Source organism: Rhipicephalus sanguineus, chromosome 3 (genome assembly GCF_013339695.2).
Source record: "Rhipicephalus sanguineus isolate Rsan-2018 chromosome 3, BIME_Rsan_1.4, whole genome shotgun sequence".
Lineage (NCBI taxonomy): Eukaryota > Metazoa > Arthropoda > Arachnida > Ixodida > Ixodidae > Rhipicephalus > Rhipicephalus sanguineus.
In genome coordinates this window covers 196,303,515-196,323,674 of record NC_051178.1, presented here as the reverse complement: position 1 = coordinate 196,323,674, position 20,160 = coordinate 196,303,515, and the positions used below count along the sequence as shown (strand labels likewise).

The 20,160-nt window shown below is 45.6% G+C and overlaps 3 protein-coding genes across 10 annotated transcripts in view; 1 reads left to right on the top strand and 2 right to left on the bottom strand.

Moving 5' to 3' along the window:
- Window positions 1-12,545, bottom strand: part of LOC119387998 (la-related protein 4B) — an 87,146-nt gene extending 74,601 nt beyond the window's left edge. For 2 of the 4 annotated variants that reach the window (XM_037655598.2, XM_037655599.2), the window contains exons 1-2: window positions 12,223-12,545; window positions 6,534-6,606 (exon numbers count right to left, since the gene is read on the bottom strand). In XM_037655598.2, the coding sequence (XP_037511526.1) occupies window positions 6,534-6,587 (54 nt within the window). In that variant the 5' untranslated portion in view covers window positions 6,588-6,606; window positions 12,223-12,545. The remainder of the gene's footprint in view (window positions 1-6,533; window positions 6,607-12,222) is intronic. The other 2 variants (XM_037655600.2, XM_037655601.2) reach the window with 1 other exon arrangement.
- A 643-nt stretch (window positions 12,546-13,188) lies between these two features.
- Window positions 13,189-14,868, top strand: LOC119387997 (eukaryotic translation initiation factor 1). The gene is made up of 3 exons (XM_037655594.2): window positions 13,189-13,482; window positions 14,305-14,462; window positions 14,550-14,868. The coding sequence occupies exons 1-3, from the start codon at window positions 13,449-13,451 to the stop codon at window positions 14,694-14,696; spliced, it is 339 nt and encodes a 112-aa protein (XP_037511522.1). The 5' UTR covers window positions 13,189-13,448; the 3' UTR covers window positions 14,697-14,868.
- A 3,534-nt stretch (window positions 14,869-18,402) lies between these two features.
- The window catches only part of LOC119387995 (myelin expression factor 2), a 34,847-nt gene continuing 33,089 nt past the window's right edge, over window positions 18,403-20,160 (bottom strand). For all 5 annotated transcript variants that reach the window (XR_005182600.2, XM_037655590.2, XM_037655592.2 and 2 more), the window contains exon 12: window positions 18,403-19,486. Coding sequence is in view for 4 of the 5 variants with exons in the window: in XM_037655590.2 (XP_037511518.1) it covers window positions 19,431-19,486 (56 nt within the window). In the remaining variant the exon portion in view is untranslated. The remainder of the gene's footprint in view (window positions 19,487-20,160) is intronic.

Below are 20,160 nucleotides of genomic sequence, written 5' to 3'. Positions count from 1 at the left end.
GAAGACACGACATTGATGTGCTGCAGTAGGTTTGCTATCCTGTGCAGCTTGCCATCGCGGACGGGGTCTGTCTGCTCCGAGTCCATGACCCTTAGAAAGGCAAGGAACGCAAAGAAACGGCTCCTCGGCATAATCTTCGGAGGAATGAGGCCCGAAAATAGCTCTGAGGTGTTCCAATACAGATGAAGGCGAGGCAACTCAACAATTCCCATGTAAATGAGGATTCCAATGCACTTCATCACTTCATCGGGACTGAAGTTCCTCCACGAACCGTCTCTTTCCGCGTATGTCTGCCTCTCTAAAATATGCATCCACGCATATTTGTTCGTGTAATCGCAGATCATGCTGATCAGCTGCGTGGTAAAAAACAACTGGAAGAAATCGACGGCCCGGACGAAGCGCCGTGCGTTACTCCGGAGCGCGCCGCCGACTTCGACCCCCGGGTTTCGTCTCGGCAGAAACTGCACACGCTTGACAGATGCCGGCAAGGAATCATGTCCGTAGGACGTTGAGACCCTGAAAATAAGTAAAATTGCTGTGAGTACACGCTCCGCCACTCGTAACCACTAATTAGTCCAGAAAGTGTGCGCCTCGCATACAGCAAACACTCACCTGTCGGAAGTTGCGGCTTGACTTGAAGCATCCTCGTCATCGGTGCTAAAATCTGATGAGTCAACATCTTCTCCAGACTCACTGCTGCTAATTATATCCTCAAAATCCACTGTTGATGCGCTGGATTCGCGAGAAACGCGTCGTCTTTTGGGAGCGTCTACGCGCGATGATGACGCCATGATCGACGCGCTCGCGCAGCAACCCGAAACTTATCGCGGCGAGAGAAAACTTCCCCGTAGCAAAAAACAAGCAAAACATCGCAGGTCCCTTCGTGTGTTTCCCACTTTCTTACCTAGATGGCGTTAGGCGCCCGTAAACTGCGCGACAGCGCGAGAATTCGAACTTGAAAGGTATCGTTCAAATTGAACGATTTGAATAGGCGCGGTAGCGAAAGAGTTAAAGGAGCACTGACATCAAATTTACGCATGTCAAGATTTTTGCATCCACAACTAGTTATCGACCCCCTAGTAGCGATTCGCGACCCAAAATGCCACTGAGGGATGAATAACTATCTGTTTCATTGATTTAGTTCACCGGTATATAGCACGATTCAAAACAGCCGGCAAGCCCGCCATTTTCTAATGCCGGCAGCGCCACCTCCAGACAGCGCCCCAGCTGACCACTTGTTTACAGAAAGGAGTGATGTGGGGCTCAGCTGCTCAGCTAACATTTCGTCTGCTAGACGCGCACGTTCAGCCTTGCCTTGTCACCAGCATCGCTGTCAGAACTGTTGACTAGTGTTGAAGACGACATTCAGGAACTTTGAATCGCCACGATTCGCGACGTCGCGAATTATTTTCGCTTCGACGCTTTGCAAATAGGCGATTAAAAATGAACGCCGTTCCAAGCAGCAACGAGGAGGTGCCCGGGGACGCACACTTGGGCCATGCTCGCTGGTGTGTCTCAATTAGCTACATTAGAGAATTTTAACCTGCACGGCATATTCCGGTATACGCAAAGGGATCTATGGAATATCGGTATAGCGAATGCACACCAGCGGAGAAATAGAATACGTTAGGTTTCTACAATACCAATTCTGTGCTTGCAAAGTTCTTCTTTGCGCCGCCAGACGGCCCCACCTATCGGCCTCTCACGGTTAGGGCTGCAGTAACCAGGTATTACGCTAGCGCAACGAAGTCTACGGAAGAACTAAAATTCACTATTAACGCTACCTGCGTTACTTGTTAGCGATGATATTTATCTATATGCTACTCCACTTAGATAGCTTGTCATTGTGTTGGCGTGTACCTCACGTGTAATGAAACGACACACTCATTCCGCTTTTTCCACGCTTCCAACAACGCAATTCTCTGACATGCTGACTGAAGAAAACGCGTCGAATCATGCTGTTTCCTTTCGCCTGTCTTTTCTTGGTGGTTTGCGTCCTGTAATTTCATGAAATCGTTCAAAGTGGCGCGACGAAGATCAGGCATGAAGAGTGAGAGCGTTTCCAGGCATCGGCGCCACGATAAAAACATTCGAATCGTCGACGTCATCGCTACTAGTGCATCGTCACTCAGGATGGTATGCGCCACACCGAACACGTCACAGTAGTGTCAATGTCGCAGGATGATGAAAGCCCCTTTAAGCTTTCGTACGCTCTTTGCCCTCGAAATAAAATAACTTTCAGGTTACGAACGCCATTCAAACTTTGTCAAAAATACTTATGGATACCGAACAATCGAATGAAGGACCCATCTCGAGCTTGAATATTTTATGTCAAAGCCGCTTTAAGTGTGTCAGGTTGTCGGCAGCGGAGTATGTAGGATGTCAAGCGATGGCAAGTAGTGTACATGGCAAGCATGTACACTGCTCTTTGAATAGTTTTGCGTTTTTGATACCAGTGGACACAAGAAAGGTGAGCGATGTAAAAGCAATGTCTGAGTGTAGGTCACTTGAACACTCAAAGTGTTCCACGAACTGAGAGTCCCAAGAATGGGTGATGAACCACACTCAGTACCAAGGCAACCAAACTCATAGCGCAGGCAGTATGAAGGCGGCAAGACTGCACCATATGTTCAAGCAGTCTGGAACAATGTGCGACGAAGTATGTAGATTTTTACGGAGACTGCGAATCAAATAGCCATGTGGCAGCTAAGGATATGTACGGAGTAAGACAGCTCAAGCGTATTGGGTGCATACAAACGAGTGTTGAGTGCTGTTTGAGGAAACTAGAAAAATACAGCCTGTGGACTGTAAGGAAAAGGGTAGTTGATGGATGTTTTGATACACTGATTACAACATTACCACAGTATCGCAATCAGGGCAAATGTGGGGCACCTACAAGCCATGAGGCAGGTCACACTGCAATTCAACTGCTTGGAATCGTGGCCTGTGCCCTCTAAATGTCAAAAGTGCGCGCATTCAAGTTCACAAGAGCTCCTGGTACAGGATACTAGTACAAGCATAAACGAAGGTCTTTCCAATGACCTACTGAGCAAAGTGAAGCCAGTTTACACTGAGTCCTGCTCAGACAGCCTTTCGATGTAGTGTCTGCATGGCAAAACACAAGATGTCAATAAGAGTTTTAATGGGCTGCTTTGGCAACATGTTGTGAAAGATATCTTCAAGGCTGCACCACAAGTTGCAGCCTTGAAGAAGACAAGTACGCTTGTCGAAACGTCAGCTCCAGCGACACCCCACGTTCACGAATTTTCCTATCTCTGTGAGCTCACATGCAGTTACACTTGGAGTTTCACAAATGTGTACGTCAATTCAACAATGCAAATAGTGGTACACTGAATATCTTGAGGCGGGCTGGCGTTGATCCAGGCCACTACACCACAGTAGCATGCCTCAGCAAGAACAGCACAAGCACAAAGAATGCCGACTCTGTGTTGCCTATTGAGCAAAAGCATGTCCAGAAATTGGAGGACACTTGAGCTTCACCTTAAGAGTATTACGCAATAGCGTAATCGGGTACCATTCACGTCGCCTTCTCAATCGGCAGCCTCGCTTCTCTTCTCGGTGGACAACTCAACCATGGCGCAAGGAAAGGAGCGTCTGTGCGAGTAACATGGTAGTTTAAAGGGACACTAAAGAGAAACAATGAATTGGTTTAGATTGATAAAGTGTGCTCGGAGAACTCTTGTGTAGTTTATTTCACCACCATAGGTTTATTATTAGAGGAGAAAACCAAGTTCAAAGTTTCATTTTTAAATTTCGCGCCGAACTTTGTAATTCGTGATGTAAAAGACTTCAAAGAGCCTTTAACGTATTTTGGCGCCACTGGCTCGACGAAACTTCCACAAACTCGTTATGTCAAGTCTCTGGCCCCCTCAGAGGACAATGTACTTCGATTTAACCGATTAGGAACTAAGTAGGCCCAAGCAGGCGCCGTCAAAAATATGTGACGTCACGGCAAATGGTGCGGGAATTCCAAGGTGGCGTCGCCACCTGTATTTTCTTTTTGTGCGTTTTCTCGCTTATTAAGCATCTTCGCGCAGAAAGCGTGGTGTTTTTGGTATCGTGGAAGACTAAACGCGAGAAAAATCGTTTTGCTCTTTAGTGTCCCTTTAAAACTATCCTAGAATGCAGTACAGTTGCCAAGTGCCCAATACGCCATAATTCTTTCTTTTGCAAATCAGTGAAGTACCCACTACGCATTCGTAAGGCAATACGCGAACCTACACAGCTGCTCGCTTTGTTGATGCTTTTGCTGCTGATGACGATCAAACATGTGAGCGCTTTTTAATGGGTGGGCCTCTAGTCCCCTCACTCGTCGCGCAATTCACAAGTCTTGATGCCCGGCACGATTCCCCGCTTCCGCCATGCAACATTAAATGTGTTAAGGAGACTTCTCGCATTACATGACATTCGTATAGGATTTTTTTTTTTTTGGAAGCAGTTCCAAGCAATGGCGTCTCTCTATGGTAGAGCACTTGCTTGCCACGCAGAAGGCCTCGGCACGATTCCCACTCAAACTGAAGTTTTTTTTATTTATTTGCATCGCGAATTTTCGCTTACCACAATGCCGACACCTGAATTTCTGCCGAACGAGCTCTTTAACAGTTATCGCAGTGAAAGAAATGATGAAAACAAGAAAATCTCAATAACAACTCGTGGCAGCTAAAGAGGACCCACCATGAGCATGGCGGACTTTAGCCTCCCCCAACTTCGCATTCATGTATATCAAATAATAGGCTTACTTCTTGTTTTTCTAAAATGTTCGTCCTCAGCTGTGTTTCACTCCGCAAAAGTGACATTTTTTTAAAACCTTCAATGTTCATTTCTTCGACGTCAAAGGGATTGACAACCAGCCAGAAAGTGTCACAATACACTGGTGGAAGTGGAGAGCCCATGCATTATTGCGATGAAATCGAGCATTCTTTTCGCGATACTGAAAGTAAAAAAAATAAATAAATAAATTAATTAATAAAAAGAGAAAAAGAAAAACCGGCACGTCATGTCACCGGCGAACAAGACTACCCGAACGAGCCACTCGGATGGTTGTACATAGACTGCTGTTGTTCTAGACGCATCACAATTCTTAGCTTAAAATTACATCTTGTATATTATTAGGCATCCCCACTTATTCAGTGCTTATTGTGCAAGTAAAAGGAGTTGACACTCAGAAGCGGTGCTGCCTTCGCAGCACCCAAGGGGACCGCAAGACCTGCCTCAAGCCACGGTAAATGTGCATGGAATGTGCAGCACACCGCAGAACAAGAGCATGAGCTGCTGCAACAGACGGCTACACTGACAGGACCTCGCTTGTTTGCTAGTATATATTCACTATGACACTAACCTACCACTGTTTGCAGCATGTGCTGCGTGTACGACTTTGTTGACTGTGCATATCGTAAAATTTTGACAGAATATGTTTCGAGGCATTCTACACAATACTGCTCTGTGATAAGACGGCCCCCAGTGATAAGAATTCCATTGCACTAAACGAAACAGGTACCATATAAATTGATTGTCAGTCCCTTTAGCCAAGCAATAAACTACGATAACTGAAAACCAAGAATAAGTTTTGATGTTACAGGGCAATCAATTTAGGGTCAAGATCTAAAATGATGTCCAAAAAGGTGGCGACGTGACTTCACAGAAGTTACTTACCCTCGACAGACTCCTGTTGAGAAGCATGAACACTTCATTATCTAAGATTTTCAGCTAGAAGCAGTAACAAGCTAGCAACAGCACATTGTTCTTAGACCACACCTACTTTTTTTGGCAGCCTTCCTGTAATAATTTGCTCGAAGTAGGCACCCGTCTGGCATTCTTTCCCAACAGAAAAATTTTTTTTACTGGAAATCTTTCAAGCAGTCATCAGCATCGCGGAGAGAATGGCTTGCTTGCATGTGCATCTGACTTGGTGGTTAAAGCACGGGCTTCAATGTTATGGGCCCCGAGTTCAAATCCGGATTTCAGAAAACTCGTAACACGTTTATGTTCATCCTGTGTATGCACTGTGCTGTGCTGACGTCACTTGCATGTGCGTGGCGTCACTCACTTCTCAAAAGATGGTCGAAACTGTCGATTGTATACAGTGTTTTAATACGTGGCACCGGCATCTCTCAAACTAGGTTCCGAGTTGGTTGTACCAAAATGGCCGAGGGTAACCAGAAAGGATGCAAAAATGAAACAACAGTGGTGCCACTGCCATTAAGGTTCTTGCGGCAGCTTGGGTGTAGTAAGTTTACTGATTATAATGAACTAAATTTTATTTCTAAAATAGTCGAATGGTGAACTTTGCAAGTTTCAATATCTTTTATTGTGCAACAATGGCACAAATATAACAGTGAAAAGAAATAAAATAGTGCTTGTGAAGGAATATGTGATCAATCTGAACATATTTATTGTTTCTCTTCAGTGGTCCTGCAGTAGTTGTGCTGCCATATGCTTGCCCCCATGTGCCTTTCTTGTACTGCCGTGCAAACCTAAGATTGACTTGAATGTTGCAGTAAATAAAAACTTACTGTCTGCTGCAGGTCGGAACAAATATCCTGTCCGTCTCCAAGGTCAGAGGTCATGGGATAAGCCAGATGTTTGCTGAAAGAGATAAAGCAGAAAGACTTATTGGTTACTGAAACAGCACGCACATGCATAAGGAGAGCTAAGTGTTGAAGTGTTTTCGCTTTCTTTTTATTCTTTAAATACCTGGCATACGCGGTTTCATTTTTAGTTGAACCACAGGCTCCAGTTACAAAGGGAGGGAAGAGGGGGGGCAACTAGGACACTAGTCCCCCTCACCCAGACCGTACTGGTTCCAGAGTGACATACCATAGCAGCCCTTATTAAGGCAGCAATTTGTTCTAGACATGTAGTACAATGCTTGAATGAACCTTTGGTCCTTGGCTATTGGCAGATTTCGGTGTATGACAAATCACTGTGCTTCACGCTCCCGATGGAGTAGAGCAAGCCAGCCACGATCCAACATATGATGGGCTCTCTCCTTCAAAGGTTCATTCAAATGGACACGGCTTTGTTACCTAGACGACGCCCTCATATATTTCAATTACATTTGAGACAAATCTAGAGCATCTCTCAGCTGTTCTTGAAGCCTTCTATAAGGCCAAGGTTTAACCGAATTCATCAAACTGTCACCTCAGCTCACGACAGATTACTGAGCTAGGCCATCTTGCCCGTGATTCTGGTATACCACTGGGCCTAGACACCCTGCCCTTCAGTCTGCCAAAGATGCCTGTAGCTTTGCGGTAGTGCAGAAATTGCTTGGTCGCTAACTGAACTTCTTAAGACAGACAAGCAATTGAAGTCCAACTCAAGCTGCTATTTTTCACATCTCATGACAATGCTAAAAGCTCCACTTGTACTGGTCTGCACGGACCTGCCTGCTGCTACAGAGATCTGAATCCGTACAAGTGGTCACGGGATCATAGCTGTCTCGGCACCATGCCAACATTGACACGGCTGTGTTACTGTCCAAGTTAGTCACCTCCTTAGAGCTTCATGAGCGCAAATTCCACGCTAGCGCCTGGGCAGTTGTTAAAGGGGTACTGAGACGAAAATTTTAAGTTAATTTTTTTTTTTGCACTAAATGAAACACCAAGCCCTCAAGAGCCTAAAAAAAGGTAAGGCTAAGCGCGAGTGCAACCTGAAAAAGTAATTACAGTACATTTTTAGAAGCTAGTTTCAGTTCCTACTGTACCCTCACGCCGCAACATGGTATGAGCTTCTCGTCACGTGCTCGCACAATATACAGTGACATGTTCCACAGCCGCTCTGCATCGTGGCTCCAGTGGTGACACACAAGCAGCCATTTTGAATGTTTTGGTGACGCACAAGTGGCCCATCTTGGAAGTTTTGGTACCTAACGTCATCACAACTAGCCAGACTACCGCATGAAGTGACCAACCAGAATCAGTATTGTAGCCTGACATCAAGCTAGTGTCAATGTCGGTAGGTGCGCCCTGAAAAAATTTACTTTAATATCAAAATAAAAAATCAGCATTTGCTGAGCTTCACACTTACTCAGAAGCCGTCTCTGCATACTGGAGATTTCTATGGCAGAGTAAACTCGCCTTCAAGAAAAGGTGTCAGTACCCCTTTAAAGGGTGCTGACAATTTTCGAAGCTAAGCTTACTCTGAAACAGCTCTGGGCAAGTGTGAAGCTCAGTGAATGCTGATATTTTATTTTGACAATGACGTCTATTTTCTCATGGCACACCTACTGACATCGGCACTATCATGACTTCACGCTTCAGTATCAATCCTGGTGACTTCAAGTGCCAGTATGGCTGATTGTGATGAAGTCAAGCACCGAAACATTTAAAATGGCCGCTTGTACGTCATCATCGGAGTCATGAAGAGGAGCAGCCGTGCAAACATCACAATATCTTGTGCAAGCACACGACGAGAAGCTCATACCGTGTCGTAATGTCAGGGTGCAGCAATAGGAATGGATACGAGCTTTTAAAAACAGATTGTAATTAATTTTTCAGAGTGCTTACGCTTACCAGTACATTTTCTAGGCTCTTGAGAGATCGACTTGCGTTTGACGCAAGAAAAAAAAAATCGACAACTGAAAATTTTTGCGTCAGTACACCTTTATGTTACACCTACATTTATATGGCATCACTTCTCTGTAGTCATAGATTCACTCTTTCCATTCATTTTCATGACTATAGGATCCTACGCATCGCTGGGCTTTAGGGCTAAAAAATATACCTAAATAGCGACATATGGTGCTAATGGAACAAAACACTTAAGATTAGGACTAATTAATTCCTTCCTTTTCACCTTTTGCAGTTCATGTCATACTGGCATAATGCTGGCTGATACACTTTCATCATAGCTCCCATCACCTTTAGTGACCAGACTCCTAGCGGCACGACTGGTTATCTCGAGTAAGTGTGAATATCAGTTATAGTAAATGTTTTAATGTTGCGTTTCATTCCATAAGCACTGAACAAGTCTAGCTGCTTGCTTACACAAAGATGCAGAGACTATTTCATTACCGTAGGTGAACCATCCACCACTGCTGACACCAGTAACGATGCCAGCTTTTTCTTTATGAACTGCTCCAGGTAGGCGACAAACAAAGCCACGATGCCTCCCTGGGCACCATTTTCCACTGCCTCTAATCTGCACCTTCCTATACATCCCTTCCCTCATTGAATCATCCGAGATGGTTGCTCTAGCACAAAAACATTCACCCTGATGGTCCTGCCCCATTCGTCATTTTAACACCTCCACTCAGCTGCTCTCTATGAATCTACCTTTTTCACAATGCCACGGCTCATGCGCCCTTCCTCTAGCGGAGAAGTCACGATGCTCCTGTTGATCTCGGAGGCTTTCGTTCTGGCGATACCAATTGTCCCAGCCCCCCTACCAAATGCATGCCTGCACTTTATGAATACGAAGAACTGACCTTACTCGAACTGTGAGCTATGGTCATAATTGCTAACTTTGTTGTAAATATATAGTTCAAATGGTCTCCTCGTGTAAAGCTCATCATTCTCATAACTGATATGACTGACTTTTTTTGACAAAAGTAATGAAAAAAATTTTAACAAGAACATTCCACTAGCCTGATATGATTTACTTTGGTGTAAAAGCTCGTTAAAGAGAAGTAACTTTGCTTCGGTAGGTTAACCACATACATTTGGTTCTAGGCATACAAGAGTACTCAGAGTTTACAGATAACTTGAACATTATCCCTTCCAATTTTGTTGAGCAAATGGTCCCTACGTGCAAATACAAAACTTTAAACAATATTTTCTGTGTACATTGTACTGCCAACTCCATTTCACCTCCATTAAAATGGAGGCGAAATGCTCCATTTCTCCTCCATTGCAATGCGACCACTAGTGGCTGGGATCAAACCCGTGTCCTATTGGTCAACAGCCGAGGCTGAAGCTTGGCAATGGGTATTGTTAATCATGATTTATTAAATGCCTCCACCATTTTCTCTTGACTTCTGAAGACGCACAACTGCAACGTTATTGATACAATAGTGGCCGCATCTGCAGCTACTGTTATGACAACACGATAAGTTCTGTGTTTGCTCTGCCACTGCTGCAGTCAGTGAGAAATATATATTGAACATTGAACATAGATCATATCAATGAACATAAATATTGAACAAACTGCATACTTCAAAGGAAGTAGGTTGTTTACTTACAATGCGAAATTCGAATTTTTAATGAAGCAGAGTTATAGTGTGCATGTAACGACAATTTAGCTGTTGTAGGAAATACTGTTTTGTAATAATGGTAAGAAAGGGTGGTTAATTAAGCAAAATCTATTTTGCTTTTACTTTATACTCTATTTGGCCTGCTTTTGGTAACACTTGATTTGTATTAAGTTTGGCTTGAACATTACTATTCAGACATTAAAATTTAAAAAATGAACAGACACAGAATGCCAAAGGCATCCATCACCTAATGGGACACCTGTATATAACCACAAAATATACGGAAACCATCATGCATCCTGCTGTTCAGTTCTCATTACAGGCTAATACGTAGTGCCACAGTCTTCAACTAATATCAATGCTGCCATTTCCTAACTGTAATGACCAATGTTGCCTATTCATATGCATAAAAGTGGTTTTATGGATGCGTTCGGCGTTTCCATGAGTATGTGTGACATCACTGCACAAAGAACTGAAAAAAAATGTGCAACAGCTCAAAGATTGCATCACCCTTGACATGAAAGTGAAATCGTAAGACTCACTGCCAACACTACACAAACATTGTGTAATCTGTAGAGCACGTTTACCTAGCAATGCTCTTACGGAACACATCGTGAGCTAAGTGAAGTGGTTCGTAATCGACACTGACTATTCTGATAGTTTAAAAAATTCATTTTTTAATTAGTAGGCCGACAAATATGTGGCGACTTATCTTCGCAATTCAGGCACGCTGTGCTAGGGAAGACAAATATCGTGATACATAAGCAAATGCCGGGTTTACACAACCACTTCCCCCGCCAAGTGTGCGTGCGGCTTGGCCACAGCGACCGCAGACGCGATTCTGGCAGATAACGCCCGCCGGCGTCTAAAACCCGACCACCAAGTACGGCTGCAGACAGCGAAAGTTAAAGACACGAAACAATTACGGCGTAAACTAGCACGACACCAACATTTCATACTAACTTGGCATATTAACATGGCAATACAATTAAACAATCAACATAAAAGCGATCGGGCCGGCAGTTCGCAAGGGAAATACCGCGCACGTGATCACTGCAAGGTCGGTATGCTGGCTGGCCGCAGGGTAAAGGCCACATTTTTTTTTCTTTTTGCATCCGCTAAGCCTTCGAACATTTTTCGCTTCTTTAGCGACGAAAACTGGGAGCGAATCGCCGGGGAGATTGCTTAAAGCTTGTTGTAACTACGGGAACAAAAAGTTACGACAATCGAAACCGGTGTTAACAGTTGCTGCCTACCGGGACGCCCGGCCGAACTGATTCCACCCCACCGGCGAGTGCCATGTTTTTGACATCTTGAAAAAACGCTTCGAGACTTCCCGCAGAGCTATAGCCAGACTTGGTCGCGACGACAGTTTCTCTGGGTTCTCAACGGTACAGGCGCATCCTGTTTAGCAAGCGCAGCAGGCGAGGCCAATTTATAATAACCCAATTTGCGGCCGCCGTGAAACATGCCTCAAAAGAATATGGGGAAGGAGGGAAGAAAGAGCGAAGGGCGCCCCGCCGACGCGAACACGGCTGCGGCGTTCCATACTGCATTTTATACTGCGAGACCCGCTCGCTGTTTTGGACACGTGTCAAAAGCCAACGAGCCGCAAATGTGTTACCGAGCTGAAACATAATGTCAGTGCCGGGCAACTGAGAATGGTTGGCTTCCCTCCTAGCACCCCCCCTTCCGCCACTGCCCGCTTTCAATGAAGCGATAGCCACTTCTCCCGTCCTCGCAAACAAGCTGCGTCCGGCGCTCGCTTAGTCACGTCTGGGCAAATACGAGCTCCGTTGCACGCGCCCGCGACTACACACCACGAGGAACTAAGTATCGTACGGCGTGTTTAACGAATCTAATTCAAAGCAAAGTCAATTTCAAAGGACCTCGTGGTTTTAGGCCTACTGGTCCCAAGTATGTCCCACTGGCCCGCGCCAATGTCATGCCCAAAGCAAACTCTCAACAACTCCAACAGCCATGATCGCGAGAAATGAAACTCGGGTACTCACGAATTTGTAGACGAGTCCAAATCCTAGCCGAGTAGGATGCCAAAAAAATTAACAGGTTTTCTTCTGAACTTCCTAGTTCACGTCGACAGTCCGACTATGCAGACCGCTAGCATAGCCTCGACACCAGCACGACTCGGGCGGCGACTTGGACCAGCGGCGTTGGGATCGTAGCCGTGGTAGCGTTCGAAAACAGAACGTTGTTCACAACTAACTGACCGACAACACCGCCCAAGGCTGTAGCGCAGTCCACAGTCGCGAAATACGCCTTCACGTACGTCTCGTCGGCGTATTTGTCACTTCGGGCAACCGGAGCGGTTCACAGCGGCACATAAAACAGCCCGTCTACTTGCACGATAACTCAAGCCGATAAGCGTCCCATTTTTCAAAACGCGGCACTGGCGGGCGCTTACGCCGAAAAAGAAATATTTTTAGCGAAAAGCCGAGGAAGCTGCGGACACGCACGCCGTGTAGAGAAATGAAAAATCAAACACTGACTTTTGTCAAACGTCACGTGCATGCTTATACACAACAATCAAAACTCTCGCATGCTTGGGGAGAATCGAAACTGGCCTAGGAACAAAGCTCTCTAAATTAAAAAAAAAAGTGCACAAGAAACTTTTATACTAGGTGTTATTGATTATGTTACTGCAATATACGAATGTATATAATCAGCAAATATTATGCAATTTAACTAACGGAAACAATCAGAAGCGATTACGTTAGTCCTAACAATAGTGTAGTAATAACACCCAGTAGTTCATCGCGCAAAAAAATTACAACCCAAAAATATATTTTCCAGATTTTAGCGACATCTATCAACAAATTAAAAATTATTTTTGCACAACAAAGTGCAAATATTTTTGGGTTTCTAAGTAGCAAGATGTGACGAGATGACAGTGCAGTAGGCGAAATAAAAATTTTTGGTTTAATGTTGCGTTAATTTTTAGCTGCTTGGAGGTCATTGTTGACGTTGGTCGTGGTGGGGAAGCATTTGATTGGATGCCAACCTGCCGGCCTACCCTCGCACTGGGCTGGTCTATTCCACATCCGGGCAAGTCTCGCTCCCAAATCTCAACGGCGTTTCGTCACCACCTTTCTGGTCGTCGCCTCCTACGATTTCTAAACGTGCGCGTTCTCTGCGGTGTTCCAACCCGTGAGGAACGTTGGAAAAAATTCGTACAGGGGATACTCCTTACCTCTATTACAAGGTTTTAAAGGATTGCTGTATGTCTGCCGGCATTCAGAACCTCAAAACTTTTGGTGAGTAGGCCTTGCATCCTGTTCTGTGCGCATTGTTGACACAAGGTCAGGCCAAAGCATTTGCGTCGTAACGTTCGTATCTATTGAGGGTCGTATTTGAGGGCGGAACGGGACCTTTGTGGCAGGAATACTTGTGCTATAGTTAAGCAGCCCAGACACCTCGTTGTTTGGTAACGTTGCGCGTCTGCGGTGTTTGCGATAGCGTTTCAGATTCCTTTGCGGTTGCTTTACTATTTGTCGGACTCCATGGAGTTCGGGTCAATCAAGCTTTAGTTGCACTTCTTACAGACTTTGCGTGTTTTGCCAATTTCCGCATTTAGTGCTGCGTATACTTGCTTGACGAGTTTCAAGGTGGTGGCCGCGAAACGTGCAAGTTGGAAGATAGGCCTAACTTTTGTCCGCCTAAGGCCTTCTCGCGATAGGGCGCTTAGTTAAAGAATCGGCTTACTTAATAGGGTACAACCGTGTTGTGTCAGGCTTTGTGCCGCTGAATACTGCTGCGATACCGTGTAGCTTCTTGCAGTTGCGAGCAGTTCCGCCATGTCAAAGCACCACCAGCTGAGTCATGCGTCGTGGCTAACTACGTTTTTACCTGCTTCAGCCATGCCGGATACCGAGGTCCATTGGCGATTTGTTGTAGCAAGTATTCCGTAGGCAGGCGTAGAAACCTCGTAGACTACTCTTAGTTGGACAGAGACTCGCCCTGAGCTAGTATGCGGAAACGAGTGTGGTCGCGTGTAATTCGCAACTGTTTTAGTTGTGCGCAGTGCGCAGACGTGTGGACAAAAAGATGCATACACAAGTGCCTACGTTTTATTGCAGACCCCTTTGCTGATGCCATCAGGGGTGATGAGCAAGGTGTCCAGGACGGTCTAATCCACGTTCGTATTCAGCAGCGCAACGGTCGAAAGACCCTCACGACAGTGCAGGGCATATCGGACGACTATGACAAGAAGAAAATCGTGAGGGCCTGCAAAAAGGTAAGTTTTGCAACTGGTGGATTCACCACACTGGTTTCTTCCTCTTTTGAGTGCGCCGTGATGCGAAGTCGTGCGCTTCTTTTGCAGGAGTTTGCCTGCAATGGCACAGTGGTGGAGCACCCAGAGTATGGCGAAGTCATGCAGCTGCAGGGAGACCAGCGCAACAACATCTGCCAGTTCCTGACGCGCATTGGCATTGCCAAGCCCGAGCAGCTCAAGGTCCACGGCTTCTGAGCAGCACACCAGCATGTACCTCCTGCTCGTGGACCACTTCCACCAACAAAAATCAGCACCACCACATTGACGCCCAGACAGACCTCTGCGCGAGGATGTCGCTGGGAGATTTTTTTTCTGTTCTCTGTTCTTTCTGTCGTGAATAAAATTGTACAAAATGGGTTGCTGCTAACACCTGCGCACTTGTGCCTCATTGTGTGCCTGTTGTACGAAGTGCGCATTGAAAAATGGGGGCATTTCAAAAATAACTATTTTAGGTCAGCTCTCATCACCAGCGTAGTCTACGTATCGACACCTTCGTACAATCGGGTGTGCAGTGCCATTGGTATTGCGCATCCGTAGTCTTACGGTGCAGATGATTTGAATGTGCAGCGACCTTCACTGCACCGTGCAACGCTCGCATGGCAACACCTCCCTCCTCAAATGTCACCTGTAGAACTGCGTGCGAGGCAGGGGAAACGCTAGAGGACCTCCTTATGCCCCGCCACTTGTAGCACGAGCCGCCATCGTCGCATACTCAAATCACCAGGTTCTACCCGCGGCTACACAAAAGGACCCGCTGCAACCACACCCATGCCTTGAAGGCTGTCGTTCAAATCCTTGGGACTACGGACACAAGACAACCGGCTGTAGACTATCCAGTCCACTACGTCTTGTTCTTACGTCAGTCTAATCTCCACTTACCATCTCTTTCAGTCCGCTACAGACACCAAACAGGTGTGCTTTTTCATCCGGCGGCTGTGGTCAGGCAGGTCCACCGTTGGACTTCCGAATTTAGTGAAGCACTTTTCCGGTATTGTTTCACGTTGTTAAAACGTAGCAACTACCGACCATATGCAACGCCACGAGTCACACAGCTGTATGAATATTCAAATAAATTTATTTGATGCTCCAAGTTTGTAGAACATGTTCACACCTACTAGCATGCACTTCACAAATGCTTTGACGCCGACAACTGGTGGCTACGTTTGCTTGCTTCCTCGTTCCTTAGAACTAGCTCCTACCCATTATGGGGAATTGGCGGACATCCACCACACCCATTTCATCTTTCTCCACGGAACCCCACCCACCCTCTACAACCACCTTCGATTTACCATACCACTCGGGCTTGCTCCAGCACAACCAGCCCCCAGTGTCATACACAAGGTCTGTCTAGCACACACCAGCCAGTCCAGCAGCTTCCGGAATGAGCCATTTACTCTTATGCAAACATGAAATCATGGCTGTGCTGTCAAGAAAGACTAGCGCACACTTATTTTGAAGTTAGCTCAATTCACTGGAATGCAATATCAAGGGAGCCACATTTTGAAAAGAACTTACCACATACTTACCAAGGAACTTGCCTTTCACAACCAAAGCACGATTTTCTTGGAACTGTCAAGTTCAAACGGTTTTGCAGCTCCACGTCGCAAGGAGTCATCTTCCAACCACACATACCCACCAGCACACACCACACAGCACTTATTGTCCAGTGGACTACGGAAGCCATGGAAAGATTGGACAAATGCTTCCATCGAGAAGTGGAAGAGCGAAAGAGCCAATCTACTAATCCCGTTCGCTCGGCTGCAGACCTTGGGTACACCAATATGCACTCTAATGCTTTTCAGATGTACTTTACCTCAAAGGTCATGAATAACCAAGAGATTCATAGCTACAGGAAGGCAACTGGACTAATAAGCTATCCCCACTCCATTTCTTTAGAGAAATAATTATCCTGTTAATGTATTCCCTGTTGTACACAGAGGCAGCCCCACGGAATGAACAGCCGTTTCATGCATCAGTGAACGATTCCTCATTTGGACAATCACCAGCCCAAGAGAACCGTGGAGATGTATTTCGTGATAAACCTTCTAGCGAGACTGCTATGTCAGACTTGTTTAAGGGGGTACAGGAACCTTCCTGGATAAACCCGTGTGCACATCAGTGTAGCGTCCAGTTTGCACATTGCAGTGTGCAACGAGGTTAAGTGACACCAGGAACAATTTTGGCTGCAAGTGGAGCAAGTAACAGTTCAGAAATGGAGGGGAGGGAAGCATGGTGCAACTATTGCCTTTCTGGCAGTTTAGAAAAGCCTGCTTATCTATAGTGACATCATAAGACCCCTGAAAAAGCTTTGGATAACATGTTTTAACTGTTACCGTATTAAAACATACAGAGTTGAAACCCTCGCCACAAAAACCATTCATAACTCAGATTTCACCCTACTAGTACATTTCAGCATTATGTTAAGCAGATAGCTAAACTCCTGGAGCCTTGCTTATGCAGCGATGTACTCGGCTAGCCTTCATTACAATGCATAGTGAACACAGCCCACTGCAAGGGGTGCAATTTGGAAATCCGGCAGACTATTGAAAGGCAAATCCTGCTTGTGCTGACTTGCACTTCACACCTACCAGCCTTTGAGTGAAAAGCAACTAACAGTTTATATATTTCTCAGCTCAGCTTTAGTATCCAGAGACTCAAGCCAACACAGAATATCCAGATATGCTTGCAAGGCAAAATTGTGAATACTGCTGATATCTTTAGAACATCAGACAAAGGCAGAGCTGTGAAAATGCACATGCTGTCACTGGCAAAAACATAATCGGTGGCTGTAAAAAAAGAAAAGAAAAGAAGTTCATTTGCTGTCAACTTGTAGCAATGTAGTCTAAAAGTTTAACAGGCGGTGAACAGACATCTTTGCCAGTGACAGCAGGAACCCATGACCGATGATTTATGTGAACCTCCCATTACAGGATCATTACATGGCTGCATAGTTGTGAAAGCAAACAGTTGGCCATGTAAAAAACATGACATGTTTGCCCAGCTCTCGTATTGATGGGCATACCAACAATACGCAATCACAGGTAGAACAGCAATGTGAGAAGTGGAAAGGACCTACATTTCGTTGGGAGTTGGACGGATGCTGCCAACTTCCAGAAGTGCCAACAGAGGGCACGAGAAGCCAGGGTGCACAGAGCTAATCTGAGGCAACTTGATTCGCATTTTCACTTGCTGCTTTCAAGGAAACTCCATGCTGGCCACACACACACACACACGATAGAAATACCGCAGCTGAAAGCACTCTGTAGTAACGTCTGCAAGCGACACAGGCCAGACCTCCCAAGGATATTAAGTTTTTTTTTTTTTAGTTCCAAATGAAGTCTTGCATGAAAATTGAATGCATTTTGCCCTCGTACAAGCATACCATGAAGAGTTTGCATGACGCACTGGCATAGTGTGTTCAGTAATTTGGCTTAGCAGCGCCTTTTCAGCAAACATGTTTTTCAAAGAAAATGAATGTCCTATGGGGGTGACTACTAAGGACCATAATGGAACATAGTTCAAGGGAATAAACAATTTTAGAAGTGTCGCCTTGCAATTAACAGCTATTTCAATGAGTCTGACTGAGCTAGAATTGCTTGCATTGAAAAAGCAGGTAGGAAAAGACTAACGCGCAATTTAACAAATTTAGCTGAAATATGCAGACCACTCTAGCATGCCGAGCTTTGAGCACAGGCAATTGTCTATGAACACCACCAACATGCCAGCAAGACGCGACAAGTTGCAGGCAGGAGCGACCAGTTTGGCCAGCACGCCGGTTCAACCGCTGCCAGACTTCCGAGAATGCACGAAATGACCAGCAGGGTTAGTCCGATGTGTTGCGAACAGTGGACACGGGCACCGCATTAAGAGGCAACGACACAGCTCAAACAAGAGTAGTAGGACACGAAGACAAAGGAAGCTTTATTCTAGAAGCAACAAGGGTGGTTTCGCGGCAAGTGTGACCACCTGCCTCGTTATAGCTTGTTGAGCCCACGCTGCAGCCCACATCATCGAGAAACAAATGGCAACTTGCTACGTGCGACTACTCAACTGTGGCATGAACTGAAGGCTTTTCCTGACTGAAGTTGCAGCCTGGTGCATGTGCAAATGTACATATGAGGATGCATCCATCAACGCCACTGCTCGGACGCTGAACAAAAGGAAGAAAAAGAATGACGAACAAGGATAAAAACTTGACATTTTGCCACCATGCGACCGTTATGGCAATTTTACTCAGTGATTTGAAACCGAATATCGGTAAAAAAAAAAAATTGACAATGCCCACATGTCATCTGCCCATCAGATAAAAGGAAAAAAAAAAAAAAGTTACATTATGGATGATTCAAATGAACGATGTGGTGCTGCAACGTCACAAAGGCTTGTGCAATTTAAACGCCTAATGCACAAATTGTTGACTGTCTCGGTATGGCGACTGAAATAACGAAAACAGAGCCCGCGACCAATGGCAAAGAGAAAACAAATTTAAACAAGCACAATGCTAGACAAATCAATACTTGCGAAGTGAGGATGCTCACAAAAACATGACCAAATCTAAAACCAGTATCTTTACACATCCTGCACTGAAAATGATGTTCTTGGACTATACAAGCAAGAGAGAGTACTAAAAAAAAAGTGACAGGACCATTCCCCCTCCATACAATGCACGTGTGGCCAGCCGCTTCAGGTTAATTGGAGCCAGCCACCTTGCTTCGATGGACAGCTTGGAACGGAGGAAATGGAACTATCCATGAGCGGTGGGAGGCTTTTTTTTTTCCTCTTGGATGACGGCGGTACATTGGATGAAGACATCAAATGTCGACAGTGAGGACATGGAAAAAAAAAAGAGAAAGAGAGGAGCCCATGGAAAAGAGAGAGAGAAGGGAGACCAGAGGGATTGACGATGACAAAGGACATGACGACCCACGGTGCTCAGTAGAGGCGCACATCAATCTGACGATTCTCGAGGCGGATGCCATTCATCATGTCTGCAGGGAAAAGGGGTCAAGGATGAACAAGATGGCAATGTCAATCACGCGCACACGATTGCGGAGCAGCATTTTTGAACTATGGTATCAAAGCATTGCTAAACGCTCCTTTCATCTACAGCAGGGGTCTCAAACTCAACTGAGCCAGCGACAGTGAAGAAAGTAGGAGAGGGGTAGAGAAGGGGAGGGGGGCAAGTTTGTATGAACTGTCAGCACACATTGGCATTTGAAGGCAAACCTTTCCCATAATATCTCATATACAGTGGAACCTCGTTAATGCGTACCTGCCGGGAACGCCGCATAACTACGCACTAAACGGTAGTACGCATTAACCACCAAGTAAAAATTTGCATCTCCTCACGTACGCCATCGCCACCAGCAAAGAAATAAATACAGTGCCACAGCAAATATTGCCTAAAGTACCCACTGCAAAGCCTTTTCTTTCTTTTTGCCAAACTGGAGAAAAGATTCTGGTACTCTCGTACGACCGTCCGATAGTGCCGATAGCTCGCGGTGGCGACGCCAAGCAGCATTTCGGAACTATTACAGGCTCCGGTATACGCAGTGACCAACATAGCGACAGAACGGACATTGTCGGCTTTCCGCGATATATGTGCGTGCGTCTGTACCGCGATCTGCTCATAAACAAAAACTGACGCAGTTCCATTGAAACG